This window comes from Rhincodon typus, chromosome 28 (genome assembly GCF_021869965.1).
Source record: "Rhincodon typus isolate 14 chromosome 28, sRhiTyp1.1, whole genome shotgun sequence".
Lineage (NCBI taxonomy): Eukaryota > Metazoa > Chordata > Chondrichthyes > Orectolobiformes > Rhincodontidae > Rhincodon > Rhincodon typus.
Genome location: NC_063359.1, coordinates 41845570 through 41864730, shown reverse-complemented (window position 1 = coordinate 41864730; position 19161 = coordinate 41845570). Strand labels below are relative to the sequence as shown.

Sequence of the window (19161 nt, the reverse complement as noted above, 5' to 3'; positions counted from 1 at the left end):
TACAGGGCTCTGCCTTGTTACAGAGTGACTTCCTGTTACAAAGTGCAGCACTCACGACAAACCATCCTGTCAAAAAATAAAATATTGAAAATGGCTTCTCCTGGTTTCAACCACCAAGTCACTAATTATCGGGCAATGGAGTGAAGATTAAGTTCAGTCATCCTGACATTTATGCAGCAATACAAAGCACTCAGTCAGCAACCTGATCCTTTTAAGCCAAGCATTAAGGCATCAAAATTGAATCAACCTGTGCTTATACTCAATGGAAAATTCACATTCCTACAAGGGACACTGAATGACTGAGGATGAGACTGAGTCATTGACACAGACGACTTCCATGGACACAGGGATCAATGCCAGTACAGTTGATCGCTCATGACGCCTAATGATTTTCAGAGGCTCTTAGTGATCAGAGGGTCGGTCAGCACCTAGATACCGGTCAGCTAGTTATTTCCCTTGAGAGAGGATCATATGAACACATGAAGAATTACCAGCAGTCATCTATAGCATTTCTTCATTGCCTCCAAGACAATTATTCCCCTCCTTAAAATGAAAAGGCCATAACTCTCTGCAGTATGTGGTCTCAGAAATGCTCTGTACAATTATAGCAAGACTTTCCCTCTTATACTCCATTCCCCTTTCTATTACATATGAAAATGTATAAACATATAAATTAGGAGCAATAGGAGACCATTCAATCCTTTGAGCCTGCTCTATTATTCAATAAGATCACAGCTGATCTGTTTGTTTTGAATTCCACATTCCCATCCATCCCTGATAACCTTCGATTCACTGTTTAACAAGAATCTACCTGCTCTGCCTTGAAAGTGTTTAATAGCCCCACCTCCACTGGCATCTGAGGCAGAGAGTTCCAAAGTCACAATAAGAGATTCCCTTCATTTCTGTCCTAAAAAGCGATCCCTAATTCTCAAATAGTGCCTCCTATTCAAGAGGAAACATCCTTTCCACATCCACCTTGTCTAGCCCAGGACCAGAAATGGGGTAATTGGCTGTTCGGCCCCTCAAGCCTGCTCTGCCATTCATGGCTGATCCAACATTCCTCATATCCATTTTCCTGCCTTTCGCCCAGAAACCCTTAATTCCCCTACAGATCAAAAATCTCTCTATTCAGGATCTTATACACTTCAAACAAGTCACTTCACATTCTTCAAAAAAATCAGAGCTAAAAAGTCCAGCCTGACCACCTTTCCTCATAAGACAATCCACTTATTCTAGGTATCAAGCTAGTGAACCTCCTCGAACATATTTACAATCTTCCCAAAATAAGATGATCAAAACTGTACACAGTATTTGAGATTTGATCTCACCAATACCCTGCATAGGTGAAATAACAACTTCACCTTTATAAAAACCAAAAGTACTGCAGATCCTAGAAATCACAAACAAGAAACAGAAATTGCTGGAAAAACTCAGCAGGTTCTGAGGAAGCATCACTGGACCAGAAACATTAACTCTGCTTTCTCTCCACAGATGCTGCCAGACCTGCTGAGCTTTTTCAGCAATTTTTCTGTTTTTGTTTCTAATCTCACTTTTAATGTTTGATTCCTCTCATAATAGAGGGTAGTTTCCCATTAACTCTCCCTCCACTCTTAAATTATTCTTGATCCAGAGTTGTCATTCTCATTTCAAATCCTATCAGGCACTGAAGGTGGTGCACAGGGTCACGTTTACCCCAGGGGACTGTCCTAAGACCCCGCTCTTTCAACTCTAGCTGAGGTGCCCAGAAAGCAACCTGCTACTTTTGGCCCACTACCAGCATTTTATACAAACAAACGTTTTTCTGAAGGGTTCCAACCCAAAACCACAACTTTCCTGTTCCTCTGATACTGCCTGGCCTGCTGTGTTCCTCCAGCTCCAAACTGTGTTGTCTCTGACTCCAGCATCTGCAGTTCTTACTATCTCTGTCATCTCTCTCCAGATTTTCCCCTCACTCCCCCAACTAAGTCTTACCTGTGACATCTGTGGTCTGAAATTGATGTCCTTCAGTTCAATGGAACCAGGGCTCAGGTTGTGCAGAAGTTGACACAGCAGTACCCCATCCCTCAGAGCCTGCGCCAAGTCAAAGACCTGAGCCGCTGGCCACACTACACGGTGATTTGGGGGTAATACCTTGGAATCAATGAGCCAGCGGCCACACTGCCTCCACTCCTCCATCCTGCAGTCAGGCTTGGTGAGAAAGACAGTCACAATATCGAGGGGGAGGGGAGAGGGGTCACAAAGGTAAATAAGGCGGGGGGGGGGGGGGGGGGAAGAAAAGAAGAATGGTAAATGTAGAAGCAAGGGGGGACGGAGTGAAAGTGGAAGGTAAGGGATGAAAAGTGGAGGGGGTGAGGGAGAGAGGGAATGTGGAGGGGGTGAGGGACGGAGGGAATGTGGAGTGAGCTCGATGGGATGGGGGTGGAGTGGAAAGCGAGTCCGGTTTGAAGCGGAGTAGATCCAACGGGGGCGAGAGTCCGGGGAATCGCTGCTGCTGGGAGTAGTGTTTGGGGCCGGGGCTCAGGGTACCGCCAGCCGGGCTGGAGCACGCTCCCAGGCCAGGGACGAACCCTGAGCGGGGCCAGAGCCGATCCTCAGTCACTCCCTCCCGGCGGATACAATGTAGCGACGGTGGCGGCTCGCTCTATAACTTTGTATCAGGGAATGAGGGCGCGGGCGCGGGCGGCAGCGGGAGCGAACAAGCGGCGGACACCCGCGAATGGTGCGCGCCCCCAGGCCGCACTGCGCAGCTGCAGCTAGTGCCGTGCTCTGATTTACCGGGATCAGGTAGAGTTCCGGCTTGGCCACGTACTCGTTTCAAGCGCCGTTCAATATCCTCATCCCCGCCTCACCGTGATTAAAACACAACAGAATGGTTCCACGGGAACAGGCCACTCAGCCCATCGTCTCTGTGCTAGTAGACTGCAAAACCAACAGGTTCCTAGTCCCCCCGCCATTTCCCTGAGCCCTACACGACGCATCGCTTAAGAGAATGATCCAATTCCTTCTCAAAGAGACGATTAAAATCTTCTGGCACCACGTTCTTCACGTGGTGCTATCCACATTCCAACCACAAGGTCCGCATGTACTAAGGGCACCGCTCCATTTACACACTGGCACACGGGAAATGTTGGAAGGAGGATATTAGAACATAGAACATTACAGCGCAGTACAGGCCCTTCGGCCCTCGATGTTGCACCGACCTGTGAAACCAATCTGAAGCCCATCTAACCTAAACTATTCCATTATCATCCATATGTTTATCCAATGTCCATTTAAATGCCCTTAAAGTGGGCGAGTCTACTACTGTTGCAGGCAGGGCATTCCACGCCCTTAGTACTCTCTGAGTAAAGAACCTACCTCTGACATCTGTCCTATATCTATCACCCCTCAATTTAAAGCTATGTCCCCTCGTGCTAGCCATCACCATCCTAGGAAAAAGACTCCCACTGTCCACCCTATCTAATCCTTTGATCGTCTTGTATGTCTCTATCAAGTCACCTCTTAACCTTCTTCTCTCTGACGAAAACAGCCTCAAGACCCTCAGCCTTTCCTCATAAGACCTTCCTCCATACCAGGCAACATCCTGGTAAATCTCCTCTGCACCCTTTCCAATGCTTCCACATCCTTCCTATAATGCGGTGACCAGAACTGTACGCAATACTCCAAGTGCGGCCGCACCAGAGTTTTGTACAGCTGCAACATGACCTCATGGCTCCGAAACTCAATCCCTCTACCAATAAAACCTAACATACTGTACGCCTTCTTAACAACACTATCAACCTGGGTGGCAACTTTCAGTGATCTATGCAAATGGACACCGAGATCTTTCTGCTCATCCACACTACCAAGAATCTTACCATTAGCCCAGTACTCTGTATTCCTGTTACTCCTTCCAAAGTGAATCACCTCACACTTTTCCGCATTAAACTCCATTTGCCACCTCTCAGCCCAGCTCTGCAGTTTATCTATGTCCCTCTGTAACCTGCAACATCCTTCCGCACTATCCACAACTCCACCAACCTTGGTGTCATCCGCAAATTTACTAACCCATCCTTCTACGCCCTCATCCAGGTCATTTATAAAAATGACAAACAGCAGTGGCCCCAAAACAGATCCTAAGACTTTTATCATGCCTTACTTTGAACTGGAAGGTCATAAGTTTAAAGGGATTATGATCTATTTGCTGTTTACATAAAATGTGAGTTGGAAAAGCAGAATCCAGCATAGCTTTGAGAGAGACAAGGGTGCAGTTTTATTGTTTTAATTGTGGAGTAAACAAACCTGGAAAACCTTAACAGTATAAAAGTAGGAAAGTATTGCTGCAACTGTACAAGGCATTAGTGAGACTGCAGTATTACATACAATTTTGACTCCTTAAAAGGGGGATCAAATATAGTTGCATTGGAGTATGTTTAGAGGAGTTTCACTAAATTGATTCCAGAGATGAGGGGATTTGTCTTATGAAGGGAGATTGATTAGTTTGGGCCTATGTTGTCTGGTGTTTAGAAAAATGACAGGAGATGTAATTAACTCTTATAAGGAAATGGAGAAAGCAAATGTAAAGTGTGGGGCAATTGAAAATAAGAGATCATAGTTTCAGGATAAGGGGTAGCAGATTTAAAACAGAAATGAGGAGAAATTACTTTTCCCAAAGGATCATGAATCTGTGGAATTCACTATCCTAGAGTGGGACATTACATAATTTTAAGGAAGAGATAGGTAGATTTTAACTGGTAATGTGTTGAAGGTTTATGGAGAGTGGGCAGGAAAGGGGAGTTAATGCTGAGATGAGATCAGATAAAAATGGCAGAGCAGGCATGAGGGATTAAATTGCCTACACCTGCTCCTAGACCTTATATAACCATGGTTCCATGCTGCCTGGGCCTAACAACAGCCTTGAGACTGAGATACTAAGTGTTTTTGTTTGTAAAGACATTGAAAATGTGGATAGTTGCTAGAGAAATATGCAAGGATACATAGTACTGTATCTATCTTTCTCTCTGTCAGTAAGAGTCAAATTTGGAGGTAAAAGCATTCTCTTTCTCAGTGAAGTAGGATGAAAAAAAATAAACTTTTAAAGAGCAGGATTCTTAACTCTTCCTCAGCTGAATCTGAAATACAGTCAGATGGCTTTTCATTATTGTATGGCTGTCAGCATCAGAGTTCATCAACAGGAATTTGAAGGAACTGTGAGAAGTCCATCTATTTTTATCATCTGAATTCACTCCTTGATTTACAAGGGTGTTTTTGTGTCTATTGCCCCTTTATCCATATTTTTTTCCCATTATTGCTCTGCAGAGTCATGTATTTCTTTGTTCTGTCCATGTCTGGATACAGTTTAATTAGCAGCTTTTGTTGATAATCAGCTTTCCACTTGTTTGAAGAATAATTTTGCCTGTAATAAAGTGTAATTTTGCTTTTTTTTTGAAAAGCCTAGTGAAAGCCCCTTGTTCTAGTTAACAGTAATAATAAGAAACAAATTGACCATTTTTGATGCTTCAATAAGATACTTGCACTTTTGTTATGGCTCATGGAGGTATGTGACTTGGAAGGTAAAACAAAAGAACATAATATTACTTGAATAGGGAAAAAAAAGCTACAGAAAGCTGCAACTGAAAGCATCTTGGGGGGCTTGTGCGCAAAACACAGAAAGCTAGCACACAGGTACAGCAGGGAATCAGGAAGACGATTGGAATGTTGGCCCTTATTTCAAGGGGTTTGGAGTATAAGAGTAGGGAAGTTTTACTGCAACTGACAAACTGCTGGTGAGAGCACATGTGGAGTTTTGGTCCCATTATTTAAGGTGAGATATCGTGTCATTGGAGGCAGTTCACAGAAGGTTCACTCGGATGATCCCCGGTATGGAGGGATTGTCTACTGAGCAAAGGCTGAACAGGTTGGGACTCTACTCACTGAAATTTAGAAAAATGAGAGGTAATCATGTTGAAACATACAGGATTCTTAAGGGGCTTGAAAGGGTAAATGACTAGAGAAAATTTCCCTCATGGGAGAGTCTGGGATCTAAGGGTATGGTCTCAGAATAAAGGGTGCCAATTTAAGACTGAGATGAGGAGGAATTCTTCTCTCAGAAGGTTGTCACTCTTTTGAACTCCTTGCCACAGAGATCTGTGGGTGAGACTCTTTGTGTGTATTTAAGGCTGAGAGAGATAGATTCTTAATCAGTAAAGGATCAAGGCTTATAGGGAAAACACAGGAAAGTGGAAGTGAGGAATGTTGTAAGGAAGTGGGGATGTTCACTAATATTGCACAATGTTCAGCACCATTCACGGTTCCTCAGATACTGAAGCAGTCTGTAGTGATTGGAACCAGGTGGATCTCGTTGACTATGAGATCCTTGATTGAATTTGTTAACCTTGGCCAATCAGGAAGCCCTAGCTTACCAAATAAACAGGGGATTTACAATCTCCTCAGTTCAGGGACTGACTTGAGCAGGCTGTACACATGTACATAAAAGGTGATTTGGTGGTAGGGTACCGGCCTCTGTGCAGTTATTTCACAGTCCATGTCCAAATGCAGCAAGACCTGGACAATATCCAGGCCTCGACTGAAAAGCGGCAAGTAACATTCACACCACACAGATGCTAGGCTACTCCACTAAGAGAGAATCTACCCATTCCACCTACGCTTGACATTCATTGGTGGGAACACCAATGAACCACTTCCATCTGGATGGACAAGGGCAGCAAATAAATGGGAACACCATCAACTGCAAGTTCCCCTCCATGCCACTCACCATCCTGGCTTGGAAATACATCACCGTTTATTCCATGTCACTGGGTCAAAATCCTGGAATTTCCTTTCTAACAGCATTGTTGGTCTACCTACACCCATCAGACAGCAGTGCGAATGACACCAACTTCCCATGATGGAATAAAATTAAATTCCTTACATTTATTACATCCAATCCGAATGACTTTTCAACTTTAATTACAGCCAGATTTCTCATTCTGTGTTTTTATTCATGTTTTGGCCCATCAGTGTTTCAACTACATCCTCTTTTACTGTGACTTTGTCAGTAACGTTGTAAATACACACAAAACATTGGGAGTTAGAGTTGGCCATTTGGCCCCTTCAAGCCTGAAGTCCACATTACTACAACTCATTTTATTATATATTCCCTCACAATACACAACAACATTCCACTACTTCTAAACTAACATGTACCAGGACACACAAATCCCCTGTACCACAGGATTCTGCAGTCTCTCTCCATTTGAATAACCATGTTGCTTTTCTGTTCTTCCAATTAAAATGGATGACCTCACATTTTCCCATGCCTTTTCACTTAGCCTAGCTAAATCTCTTTGCAGCCTCCTTATGTCTTCATCACAACCTACTTTCTTACCTATTTTTGTGTTATCAACAAATTTTACAACTATATATTTGGTAACTTCATACAAAATAATGAGAGGTATAGATAGAGTTAATGGTAGTTGTCTTTTTCCCTTGGATGGGGGATTTCAAGACTGGGGGCACATTTTTAAGGTGAGAGGAGGGAGATTTCAAAAAGACATGAGAGGCATTTTTTTTACATAAAGGGTGGTTTGCATGTGCAATTAACTTCCTGAGGAAGTGGTGGATGCAGGTACAATTACAACATTTAAAAGACATTTGGATAAGTACATGAATACGAAAGGTTTGGAGGGATTTGGGCCAGGACCAGGTAGGCGGGACTACTTTGTTTGGGATTATTTAAGTAAGGCGTTTGATTAGGTTCCTCATGGTAGGCTCATGCAGAAGGTAAGGAGGCATGGGATAGGGGGAAATGTGGCAGATTGGATTCAGAATTGGCTGACCCTTAGAAGACAAAGGGTGGTAGTGGACAGAAAATATTCAACGTCAGCCTCTCTGCTCCTATGATGCTGCTTGGCCTGCTGTGTTCATCCAGCCCTGCACCTTGTTGTCTCGGATTCTCCAGCATCTGCAGTTCCTACTATCTCAAATATTCAACATAGTGTTCAGTTACGAGTGGTGTACCACAAGAATCTGTTCTTGGTCCTCTTCTATTTGTGAGTTTTGTAAATGATTTGGATGAAGGAGTGGAAGGGTGGATTAGTAAGTTCGCGGATGATACGAAGATGAGTCGTGTTGTGGATAGTGCGGAGGGCTGTTCTAGGTTACAAAGGGATATTGATAGGATGCAGAGCTGGGCTGAGAACTGGCAGATGGAGTTTAACCCTGAAAAGTGTGAGGTGATTCATTTTGGAAGGACAAACCTGAAAGCAGAATACAGGCTTAACGGAAAGATTCTTGGCAGTGTGGAGGAGCAGAGGGATCTTGGGATTCATGTCCACAGTTCCCTGAAAGCTGTCACCCAGGTGGATAGAGTTGTTAAGAAGGCGTATGGTGTGTTAGCTTTCATTAATAGAGGGATTGAGTTCAAGAGCTGTGAAGTTATGCTCCAGCTATAAAAACCCTGGTTCGGCCACATCTGGAGTATTGTGTCCAGTTCTGGTCGCCTCATTACAGGAAAGATGTGGAAGCATTGGAAAAGGTGCAGAGGAGATTTACCAGGATGTTGCCTGGAATGGAGGGAGGGTCTTACAAGGAAAGGTTGAGAGAGCTAGGGCTTTTCTCTTTAGAATGATGAAGGATGAGAAGTGACTTGATAGAGGTGTACAAAATGATCAGAGGTATAGATAGAGTGGACAGCCAGAGACTTTTTCCTAGGGTGGAGGTAGCTATTACGAGGGGGCATAGTTTTAAAGTGAGTGGAGGTAGATATAGGGGAGACGTCAGAGGTAGGTTCTTTACTCAGAGAGTGGTCGGGGCGTGGAATTCATTGCCGGAGAGGGTGGTGGAGTCGACCTCATTAGGAGCATTTAAGCGGCTAATAGATAGGCATATGGATGATAGTATAAGGTAGGGGTGGAGGTTAGATAAACCTTAGGATTAGGGTAAAAGTTCGGCACAACATCGTGGGCCAAAGGGCCTGCACTGTGCTGTACTGTTCTATGTTCTCTTATGTTCGGTATGGACTGAAGGGTTTGTTTCTGTGCTGTATGACTCTATGATTCTAAGTTATTGTAAAAAATTCTTAGTAGTTGACATCTGAGATCTTTCTTGGTAAAGAAAGATGCAAATGCTCCTTTGGTAGCTTAGCCAAATCCTCTGCCTCCATGTATACACTTATTTTTGGTCGCTACTCAGCCCCACTCTGTGGAGAGAAAGCAGTTAATGTTTCAGATCCAGTCACCCTTCTCCAGAACTGATTGTACCTAGGGAAAGATTGGTATATATGCTAAAGATGGGTTGGGGGAAGAGGGGAGGAGTAAACAATAGGTGGAGATGGAGCCCAGAGAGAGACAAAAACAGTTGGGCAGATAAAGGAGGTAAAGGTCAGCATGGGAGAATGAATAGCTGCTAAGGGGGACCATTAATGGCTGACAGTGGTTTGGTTTGTATGCTGACAAGGCCTGGCGTATGGGAGTTGGGGTAAGAACATGGGAGAGATGCTTAAGCCCCAAAATTGTTCAACTCAACATTGAGCTTACTTTTACCATGCGTTTATTATTTATTTGCAGATAGATCTCCATTTGATGTGTGTCATGTGAATGCCTTTTTTTTGGCTTCAGTTTACTCACAATTCGTTTTGTTATGCCCAGGCTCACGATTGTTCGCCGTAATTTCCTCCTTCTGAAAATCTAAGTAACCTATTGTCCTGGAACAATTTTACTGGGACAACCAGTCTGTGATTTCAGTCTTGCTGCGTCAGTCCATTCTCACCTCGTTGAAATTGGCTATCCTGTAATTATGTTTATTCTGAATGTTCCCTGTTCTTTTCTACCATCACCTTATGATTTTATGAAATCTGGGGGCAGGTAGGTTCAATCAGGCATTCAAGAAGGTGTTAGTTTATTATTTAAATGGGAACAACGTGTGGGGTAATGGGGAAAGGGCAGGAGAATGGCACAAAGTCATGAAGCTTCTTTGCTGAGTGGTGCAGACACAATGGTTTAATACCTTCTTTCTGTGCCATAACAATCTGTTACCTTCAAATTTCCTGATCCTTTCGGTTCTCATCCTCCTGATCCAGATCCAGTTCTGCCTCCTTCCTCATCAAACTGACAGCGAACTGATCCGGAAATTTCCATCAGTTCAGAAATTATCGCCAATCTCTGCCCCTCACACTATTACTGCCCTGGTCGATATTCTAGATAATCGTGCTGTCTCGTTTTGTCATTTTCCTGCGAATTTGTTCCGCGGTTTTAAGATAGCTCGATTGTCTCTGGTAATTTTAGGCACAATCTAAATGCAGTTCGATCCGAATGGAATAAAAATAAAGAGCTGCGAATGTTGGAAATCTGAGACAAAAACACAAATTGCTGGAGAGGCTCAGCAGGTTGGCAGCATCTCTCTCTCGAGAGAGAGAGGTTAATGATTCGAGCCCAGTGACCCTTCCTCAGAACCGTTATGGGAGGCAGGGCCCGGGTCGCCGTTGTTGTGGGGGGCAGGCCGCCGGTTGCCATGGTTTCCCGGGGGGGGGGCAGGCCCCTGGTTGCCATGGTTTCCTGGGGGCGGGCCGAGGGAGCTATGCTTTTCCCTCGGATGGGTGTCCCGTGCGGGACTAAGGGATGAATAGGGCCGGCTCCGGGTCCTCGGCCTCCCGCGGGCGGACGCTGCTGGCCGATAAGGCCGTGTCTGAGAGCTACGCCCGGCTCCGGTACCGAGACACTTCGCTCCTGATCTGGAGGCAGCAGCAGCTACAGCTGGAGCGGCGGACACTGGGCTCAGGCCCGGGCCCCGGACCCGACAGCTTCCTGGGCCGCAGCCACAGCATGTGGTACCGGCAGTTCGGCAATCAGCCCATCCTGGTCCGGGACAGGAGCAAACTAAGCCCGGGGTCCTGCCCCAGCACAGGTCCGGTTCCAAATCCAGGCCATTCCCGTATTTGCTTATTAATGTGAACTGGATCCGGATTCAGAACGAAACCGGGACAGAGTAGCAATTCCAGTAACAACCGGAGCTATACTGGAGCAACTGCTGGAGATCACAGCGGTTCAGGCAGCATCTATGGAGAGAGAGCAACCTAATTTTTCGAGTCCAAATTTCACAGCAGGAGTAACACCAACTATCATTAGCGGCTGCAGTATTTATGACCCACAGTAGCTCTGCAACCAGATTAACACCAAGAAGCAACATCTGGGTCAATATGGCAAATTACAACGTATATCCGTAGTATTTACAGACTTTCCTGGATTAATACCTGGCATACATCTGTTTGGAGACCGGATCTATGCAGATTATCACTCTCTGTATTCATCCTCCCTGCAATAGTGATTTATTTATAAACTGATTTTATTTATGGATCAATGCCTGAGCTGGAATAGCTGGGTGTTTCAGACTGTGCATAAGAACAAATCTGTAATAGAAACCTTTCTAGGAGAATCAGGCCTGGATTATGAGATTGTGTCCCATTTTTCAGAGGTAGGCTGGCCACTCGGGTGATGAGAATACATTGTGCAGTAGAGAATAAACCCTGTGTAAAAAGTGATAGAAGTTTTGTGTTAGAGTGGAATTACAGTATTCAAAGCCATTCAAATTGTGGTAACATTACTCCTTACTGAGCAAGGCTTGTTTTTAATTGACAATTTTATTCATACAGCACTTTTCACATTGACATACCCCTCACAAATATTTTGTGCAATGAATGATTTCCAGCTTCTTGAGCATCTGTGATTTTTTGTTAATAATTCCACCAAATAGCTTCAGTTGCTTGTGCTCTGGGATGAAACCTTTGTCTCTGCAGCTCTCTGTCCCTCCTTTAAGCAACTAATAACCTACCTAATAACTTAACATGCTCCATCAAATTTGTTTAATTTGATTTATTATCATCACATATACCTAGGTGCGGTGAAAAGTGATAACACAGTGTGGAACTGGAAGAATACAGAAAATTTTCTGGAGAAGAGTCCAGACCCGAAACGTCAGTTTTCCTGTTCCTCTGATGCTGCCTGGCCTGCTGTGTTCCTCCAGCTCCACATGGTGTTATCTTTGACTCCAGCATCGGCAGTTGTTACTATCTCTACAGTGAAAAGCTCTGTTTTTGCGTATCTGTTACAGGAAAGATGTTGCTAAACTTGAAAGGGTGTTGCGTGTATGGAATGAGTTGCCAGAGGACGTGGTGGAGGCTGGTACAATTACAAAATTCAAAAGGCATCTGGATGGGTATATGGATAGGAAGGGTTTAGAGGAAAATGGGCCAAGATTATTTTAGGATATCTGGTCGGCCTGGAGTTGATTGCGTACTGTACACCTGAGTACAAGCAGGAAATACATACAAAGTTCATAAGGTGATAGAACAGAATGAGGAATACAATGTTAAAGCTGCAGAGAAGAAGCACAAAAAGTGAGATCAACATTAAATTTGAGAGATCCCTTCAAAAGTCTAATAACAGTAGGGAAGAAGCTGCTGTTGAACCTGATAGTACACATGTTTAAGCTTTTGTACGTTCTGCCTGACAGAAGAGGTTAGAAGAAATTATAACCAGGGTGGAGGGGTCTTTGACGTTGGCTACCTTTCCAAAGCAACAAGAAGTGTAAATGGAGTATATGATGTTCCTATGAAGCACTTATGATTTTTTTGCGATGAACAGGTGCTGTACAAATGCATATTGGAGTTTCTGTTGGAATGCAGTTCTTACTGTGACAACCTTTTTCTCCCAGCACTACCATAAACCCAGGATTGTGCATGTTGAATAATATTTAGCTGATACTAGGAGCTTAATGTCAGCAGATGACATCCAATAGGCTTATAAGGTTGACAATACAGCATAGATACAAGTCATCTGGTCTCCACCAATGTTTCTGCTCCCCCCATGCCTCCTCTCACTCACTATATTAGATTATCCTTTTATTTATTTCTCCCTTGTGTGTTTATCTACCTTGCCTTTGTATATATCTTATTCATTACAATGATTCCCTGTGATAGTTAATCACACTCTCTCTGGGTAGAGAGGTTTCTCCTGAATTCCCCTTTGGAATTATTAGTGATAGTCTTATATCGATGATCCCTGTTTCTGGTCAATCTGAAGTAGAAAAATCTTGAAGTCTAAAATAAAGAACTGCAGATGCTGAAGATACAAAACAAAAACAAAAATTGCTGGAGAAATTTGGCAGGTTTGGAGTATTTGTGGATGGAAAGCAGAGTTAATGTTTTGAGTCCAGTTACCCTGAAGAAAGGTCATTTGACTCAAAACATTAACCTTGAAGTCTACTCTTTTGACTCCCTTGGTAAAACAATCACAGGATTATTGATTTTAAGATCCTTACCAATGGTTTTGTAACTACAGGACAGTTAGCTGAATTTGAGGAGGCAGTTTTCATGTCACTAGGCTAATGCTCTGAGGACCTGTGTTCGATCCCAGCATGGCAGATGGTTATAAATGGAATTCAATAAAAATCTGGAATAAAAAGCCAGTCTAATGGCGACTGTCAATTGTTTCAGAAGTCCATCTGGTTCAGTAATGTCCTTTAAGGATGGAAATCTGCTGTCCTTACCTGCTCTGGCCTACATGCAACTCCAGACTCAAAGCAATAGAGTTCTCTTAATTACCCTTTGGGCAATAAATGGTGACTTACTCAATGATGTCTGAATTCCATGAATTAATTAAATAAGAAAAAATGTCAGGCTGGGTACAAGAATTGTAGACTGTTAGACTACTTGACGCTATTTGGCCCATTATGCCAGTGCCAGCCTTTTTCAGTTATACCTTGTTCTGCTCATCAAGCCTTTTTACGTGTTTATTTCTCATATGGAAAGTTATTGTGCTTTCTACTGCAACATTTTTTTCTGATGTGGTATCCCATGAGATAACAGTTCTTGTGTAAAAAGACATTCTAATCTCGGATTGTGATCTTAAGTTTATACACTGTGCTATCTGGCTCGCTGGAGCTTTTCTTTCCCAGTTTCTCTGTCAAAAAGCTTCAATAATTCTGAGCCACCCCAACACACACACAGTCAGATAACTTCAACTTCTTGGGTCAAACAGTAAGAGCGCCAGCAAATAAAATTCCTGATTGTATAAATCCCAATAAATCTCTGTACAGTCTTACTATCCTTCTTACTGTGACCTCTTCAAAAACCTGTACACTTCGGACACTTTCTCTTTTCATTTGTAGTCAGGAATGATAAATAGGCATCCAAATGTATGAGGCCTGGAAACGAATTGAGTACTCCAGAACACTATCTATTCTGACCAATAAACACCAAACGACACATTTATCTGCACTTGGTCCACAACCTACTGTGCCCTGGTATTTCAAGCCCTCATCTAGATGCTCCTTAAATGTTGCAAGTACCTGCCTGCACCATCCAATCAGATAGCACGTCCATATTTTCCCCACATCCATATTTTCCACACCCCCTAGGTGAAAAACATTTTTCTCATACCTTCTAAACCACTTTTACGCCCTCTGGTCTTAGACACATCTGCCAAGGGGAAAAAGATTCTCATGATCTACCCAGTCTATGCCTCTCAGTTTTTAATGCCTCAATCAGATCTCCCCTCAGCCTTTCTCAGCTCCATGGAAAACAAACCTAGCCTATTCAGTCTCGCATAACTGAGATTTTTCATCACAGGCAACATTCTGGTGAAATGCCTCTGAACTTTCTCCAGCGCAATCACATTGTTCCAATAGTGTGGTGAACAGAACTGCACACACATCTGTAGCCTAACCATTGTTTTTGTAAATATTTACAATGACATCAAGCTTGAAGCATCACAGGGATGATACTCTCCTGTACACAGCACCTAAGCCCTGTCCTGACTTGCTATTCCACCTTCACTTCCTTTTGTATTTTATCTTTACCTCCATTCACCACAAAGTTCCTTGCCAATCATTATCATTCTTAAGTCTAACTCAAAACTCCACAGATCAAAAAGCAAGGGTTTAGTGCCCAGGTGTTCTCTTCCTGCAGTGATAGAGTTAATGCACAGCTCACCTGGAATTAGACAGATAAACGAGCTCAGGACCACCCAAAATAAAATACACTAATGCAAATTGGATGACTGCTAAATCCCACTATCAAAGCGAAAAACAGTTGAGAAAGAAGATTGGCAGACTTCCCTAACTTGGTCAATTCTGTCATCAAATGTGAGTTAGGCTCAGGATTCTAGCCAGTTATAATCGAGTCTGGTGAGTCATGTCTGAAAAATGTCAGGAATTCCAGGCCTCTGACTGTTAAAATCCTAGTTCCAGAAACTTTAAAGAGTGCTCAGAAAGTGATCTAACAAGAGCATATATTGTTTCTGCAGGAGGGGCTCCCCTTTCAATCATTCTTGCTGGAGAGAGGGGGTGGCCCTCAGGCACCCCACCTCTAGTCTTTCTTGTTGGAGGGACTCTCACCACCACCCCTCCATCCCATTCCTATAAAAGGAACTCTCACATCCCTACCCACCCCCGCAATCCCCGAGTGTTCCTGTAGGAGGGTGTCTCACCCAATGCATAGAGTTGAGGTGGGACTGGAAACCAGAAACAGTTTGGATTGGAAAACTTCAAACAGGCAACTGAGGGAGACAGAGAGTTGGGGGGTGTGAGAACTGAGGGAGACAGAGATGGGGGTGCGGTGGGAGGGCTGAGGGAGACAGAGATGGGGGTGCGGTGGGAGGGCTGAGGGAGCAGAGGTTGACAGGGGGCCTGAGGGAAAAGGAAATGGCAGAAGTAGAGAAGCAAAATGTAAAGCTAAGGAGGGGTAAGCAGCAAGAGAGCTACAATATTCGTAGAGCACATTCTGAATTTTATTATGAAACCTGCAATCTTCACGTACTTCTCTTCACAATGTCAACAACTGAAATAAATCAAAAAAGCTGTTGATATTAAGTAGATTTTTTTGTTTCAGGCACCCAGTGCTGACACAAAGCTTTGTACATTAAACATCACATCAACTTATACTTAACGTATCCAACAAAGAATTTAAACTTATAATTATAAAGAACAGTAAAATATATTCAGAGTTACTGTGAAGCTCTAAGTGGAATTTGTTGAAGGTGAGTTTCAGAGGACAAATTCAGAACTCAGGAAAACCTGCAATGATTTTTCAGTTAGGGTCCAAATCCAGGAGCATCTGGATCTTTGCAACTCGAAGAACGGTTGTTAAAATTCAGCAATGCTTCTTTCAATCCACCTGCATTTATTGCCAATCCCTAACTTGCAGGGGGTAGTGTTCCCATCTGCTGCCCTTGTCCTTTGAGATGGAAGTGGTCGTGGGTTTGAAAGGTACTGTTAAGAAGATCTGATGAATTTCTGCAGTGCATCTTGTAAACAGTATTCACTGCTGCTACTGAGCACCAGTGGTGGATGGAATGGATGTTTGTGGATGTAGTGCCAATCAAGTGGGTTGCTTTCTGCTGGATATCAAGCTTCTTGAGTGTTGTTGGAGCTGCACTCATCCAGGCAAATGGGGAGTATTCCATAACATTCCTGACTTGTATGTTGTCAATAGTGGATGGACTTTGGGAGGTTAAGAGGTGAGTTATTTGCTGCAGCCCAGCCTCTAATCTGCTCTCGTAGCCACAGCATTTATAATGTCGAGTCTAATTCAGTTTCTAGATAATGGTAACCGCCCCCAGATGTTGATAGTGGGACAATCAGTGATGATAATGCCATTAAAGGTCAAACAGTGATGGTTAGATTCTCTCTTGTTGGAGAGGGCCATTACCTGGTACTTGCATAGCACAAATGTTACTTACCACTTAGCATCCCAAGCCTGGATCATGTCCAGGTCATGCCACATTTGAAAACAGACTGCTTCAGTATCTCAGGAGTCACAAATGGTACCTAACATTCTTCAATGCTGATTGCACATCCCCACTTCTGATTTATGATGTAGTGAGGGAAAGAATGAGCTTATAACGAGAGAGAGAGGGAGAAGCTCACAGCGAGAAAATGGACTGACAAAGGAGAAAGGGAGAACCTGCTGAGAGTGTTTGCGGTGAAGGGGCTGGGCAGCCTGCAACCACAGTTTGTAATATCCACCAATACGTCATTGTCTCACAAATGTCTTAACTTCGTTCTTCATCTCTGATTAAAACATAAATATCAAAGGACTAACAAGGGAAAATGCTGGAGACATTCTGTCTAACTTACAGAACACTCCAAGTCATCCACAAATGATCCAACAATAAACAACCAGGATTTCAAGTCTCTTTGTACTGAGGCAACTGTGAGTCACCAAACCCAATCCTGTTTATTTCAAAAGGGCCTTTGTAGAAATCAGAAACTGACTTATTCAAACCTGATTATCTAAAGTTTCAACACTTCTGTCTGTACAATGGACTCCGACCCCTTCCATTCCTTCCTTTACCTTAAATAGAATGATAAAAATGCTTAACAAACACAACAAATTGAATTTGTAAATCACAGCACCCAGTCACATCGGCTGTACAAACACCTGAAGGATCTAGCACAAGCCAGGCTACACACATACGATCAGAATCCTGCCTGGAGGCTTCCTCATTGGTCCCGAGTTGATTTATTTGTCCAGGTTCTTAATAAATTAGGTATATACACATGGGTAAACACTTGCACTCAGACAGTCCCTGTGTGCTCAGACACTGGCTATATCCTTCAGTCAGGCGTCTCACACTGCTTTTAACTGAGTGAATGATCATCAATGGAATGTGCTGGTCAGGGTCTCTCCTATCAGGTTCATTCATCATCAAAAAAACAGCACAGCTTTCAAATCTGGTGAGGTAAGGTTCAAGTCATGTGGGCCAGCAGCCGGAAGAACTTTGTGCCAAAAGTATAATTTGAGAGCCCAGATCGAAAGGTCTATTCAGATTCACTGGTATCTGAGGAGCTGGAGACACTGGAGCTGGTGCTGCCTGAGTCAGAGGATGAACTGCTGCTGCCACTGAGACGGGAGGGACACCCTCCCTGCCTGAGGTCTGACTTCTCCCCTGTAAATTTTAGAAAAAAAAACAATAGTTAGAATGAAAACCATGAAGAGGATTTGACTTTAATTCTTGAGGATTTCTGTGTCACTGCCAACATCAGCCAATGCCTGGCTGCTCTTATTCACCTTGTCCTTGAATCTATATGGTGAAGGAGCTCTGATGCCGCAGTTATATTGGAAGTTCCAGGACTTCTACCCACTGACATAGAATCATACAACACAAAAGTAGTTAATTCAGCCCATCATGCCACTACAGGCTCTGTGAGACAGTTAGCAACTCCTCTTAGACTGTCTCATAACCCGCCAAATGATCGAATTTCCTTTTGAAAGTTCCTACTGAATCCGTTTCAATGCATTCTAGATCAAAAAGTGATTAAAGAAAAAATCTTGTTACCTCCCCTCTTTAGTTCTTTTGCCAATGACCTTAAATCTGTTTCTTCTCATTATCAACCTTCCAACACCAGAACCTCTGAAATTAAGGTCTTAAATCTAAACTAGGGAAGGTGTGAAAGGCAAGTTAGTGGATTGGGAAAATACACGAAAGGATTCAACAGACACATTTCTCCCAATCAGAAGGGTGAATGAACCTGAGCTAACAAAAGTTAAAACTTTCGTTAAATCAAAAGAAGCGGCTCACAAGAATCAGGGTCAGAGGATCATACAGCATAAAAACAGGGTCTTCAGCCCACCGTTTCAAAGCAGACCAACAAACACCAAACCACATTAATCCCATTTACCTGCAGTCTCTGGGTGGAAATTTTCCATTGTCAGGGTCTAAACCGCTTGATCCTCACCTTAAACTTATACTCGATGATCTTAAGACATATCTGCCATGGGGCAAGAGATTCTCGCAATCTATCCCCCTCATAATTTAGTAAACCTCAGATACCTCCTTAGTTTCCTCTACTCCAAGGAAAACAAACCCAGCCTATCCAGTCTCTCCTCATAACTGAGACTTTTCATCCCAGGCAACATTCTGGTGAACCTCCTCAATAATGCAATCACATCCTTCAGATAGCGTGGCAACCAGAACAGCACACAATATTCCGTATGCTGCCTAACCAATGTTTTATAAAGTCGTGATACACTTCCTTGCTCCTCTATTCTATGCCCCAGCTAATGAAGGCAATCATCCTACATGCCTTCTTCACCACCCTGCTGACACCTTCAGGGATCTATGGACTTGAAAACCAAGATCCATTTGTTCCTTAGTGCTCCCTAGGGACCTATCATTTGGTGTGTAT

The 19161-nt window shown here is 43.4% G+C and overlaps 3 protein-coding genes across 8 annotated transcripts in view; 1 reads left to right on the top strand and 2 right to left on the bottom strand.

Annotated features, from left to right (window-relative positions):
• Positions 1 to 2971, bottom strand: part of vav2 (vav 2 guanine nucleotide exchange factor) — a 122566-nt gene extending 119595 nt beyond the window's left edge. For 3 of the 5 annotated variants that reach the window (XM_048613536.1, XM_048613539.1, XM_048613537.1), the window contains exons 1-2: positions 2850 to 2971; positions 1972 to 2187 (exon numbers count right to left, since the gene is read on the bottom strand). In XM_048613536.1, the coding sequence (XP_048469493.1) occupies positions 1972 to 2187; positions 2850 to 2954 (321 nt within the window). In that variant the 5' untranslated portion in view covers positions 2955 to 2971. Of the gene's footprint in view, positions 1 to 1971; positions 2188 to 2775 lie in introns of all 5 variants that reach the window. The other 2 variants (XM_048613538.1, XM_048613540.1) reach the window with 2 other exon arrangements.
• Positions 2972 to 10543: 7572 nt separating this feature from the next.
• Positions 10544 to 13440, top strand: LOC125486368 (putative uncharacterized protein BRD3OS). The gene has a single exon (XM_048613543.1). It carries the CDS (start codon positions 10596 to 10598, stop codon positions 10926 to 10928), a length of 333 nt encoding a protein of 110 aa, XP_048469500.1. The 5' UTR covers positions 10544 to 10595; the 3' UTR covers positions 10929 to 13440.
• Positions 13441 to 17190: 3750 nt separating this feature from the next.
• Positions 17191 to 19161, bottom strand: part of LOC109923472 (bromodomain-containing protein 3-like) — a 23622-nt gene continuing 21651 nt past the window's right edge. For both annotated transcript variants that reach the window (XM_048613542.1, XM_048613541.1), the window contains one exon: positions 17191 to 17921. In XM_048613542.1, the coding sequence (XP_048469499.1) occupies positions 17794 to 17921 (128 nt within the window). In that variant the 3' untranslated portion in view covers positions 17191 to 17793. The remainder of the gene's footprint in view (positions 17922 to 19161) is intronic.

What these genes read in the sequence shown, in the direction of transcription:
- LOC125486368 (XM_048613543.1), top strand. Translation starts at nt 10,596, where the DNA reads ATGAATAGGGCCGGCTCCGGGTCCTCGGCCTCCCGCGGGCGGACGCTG.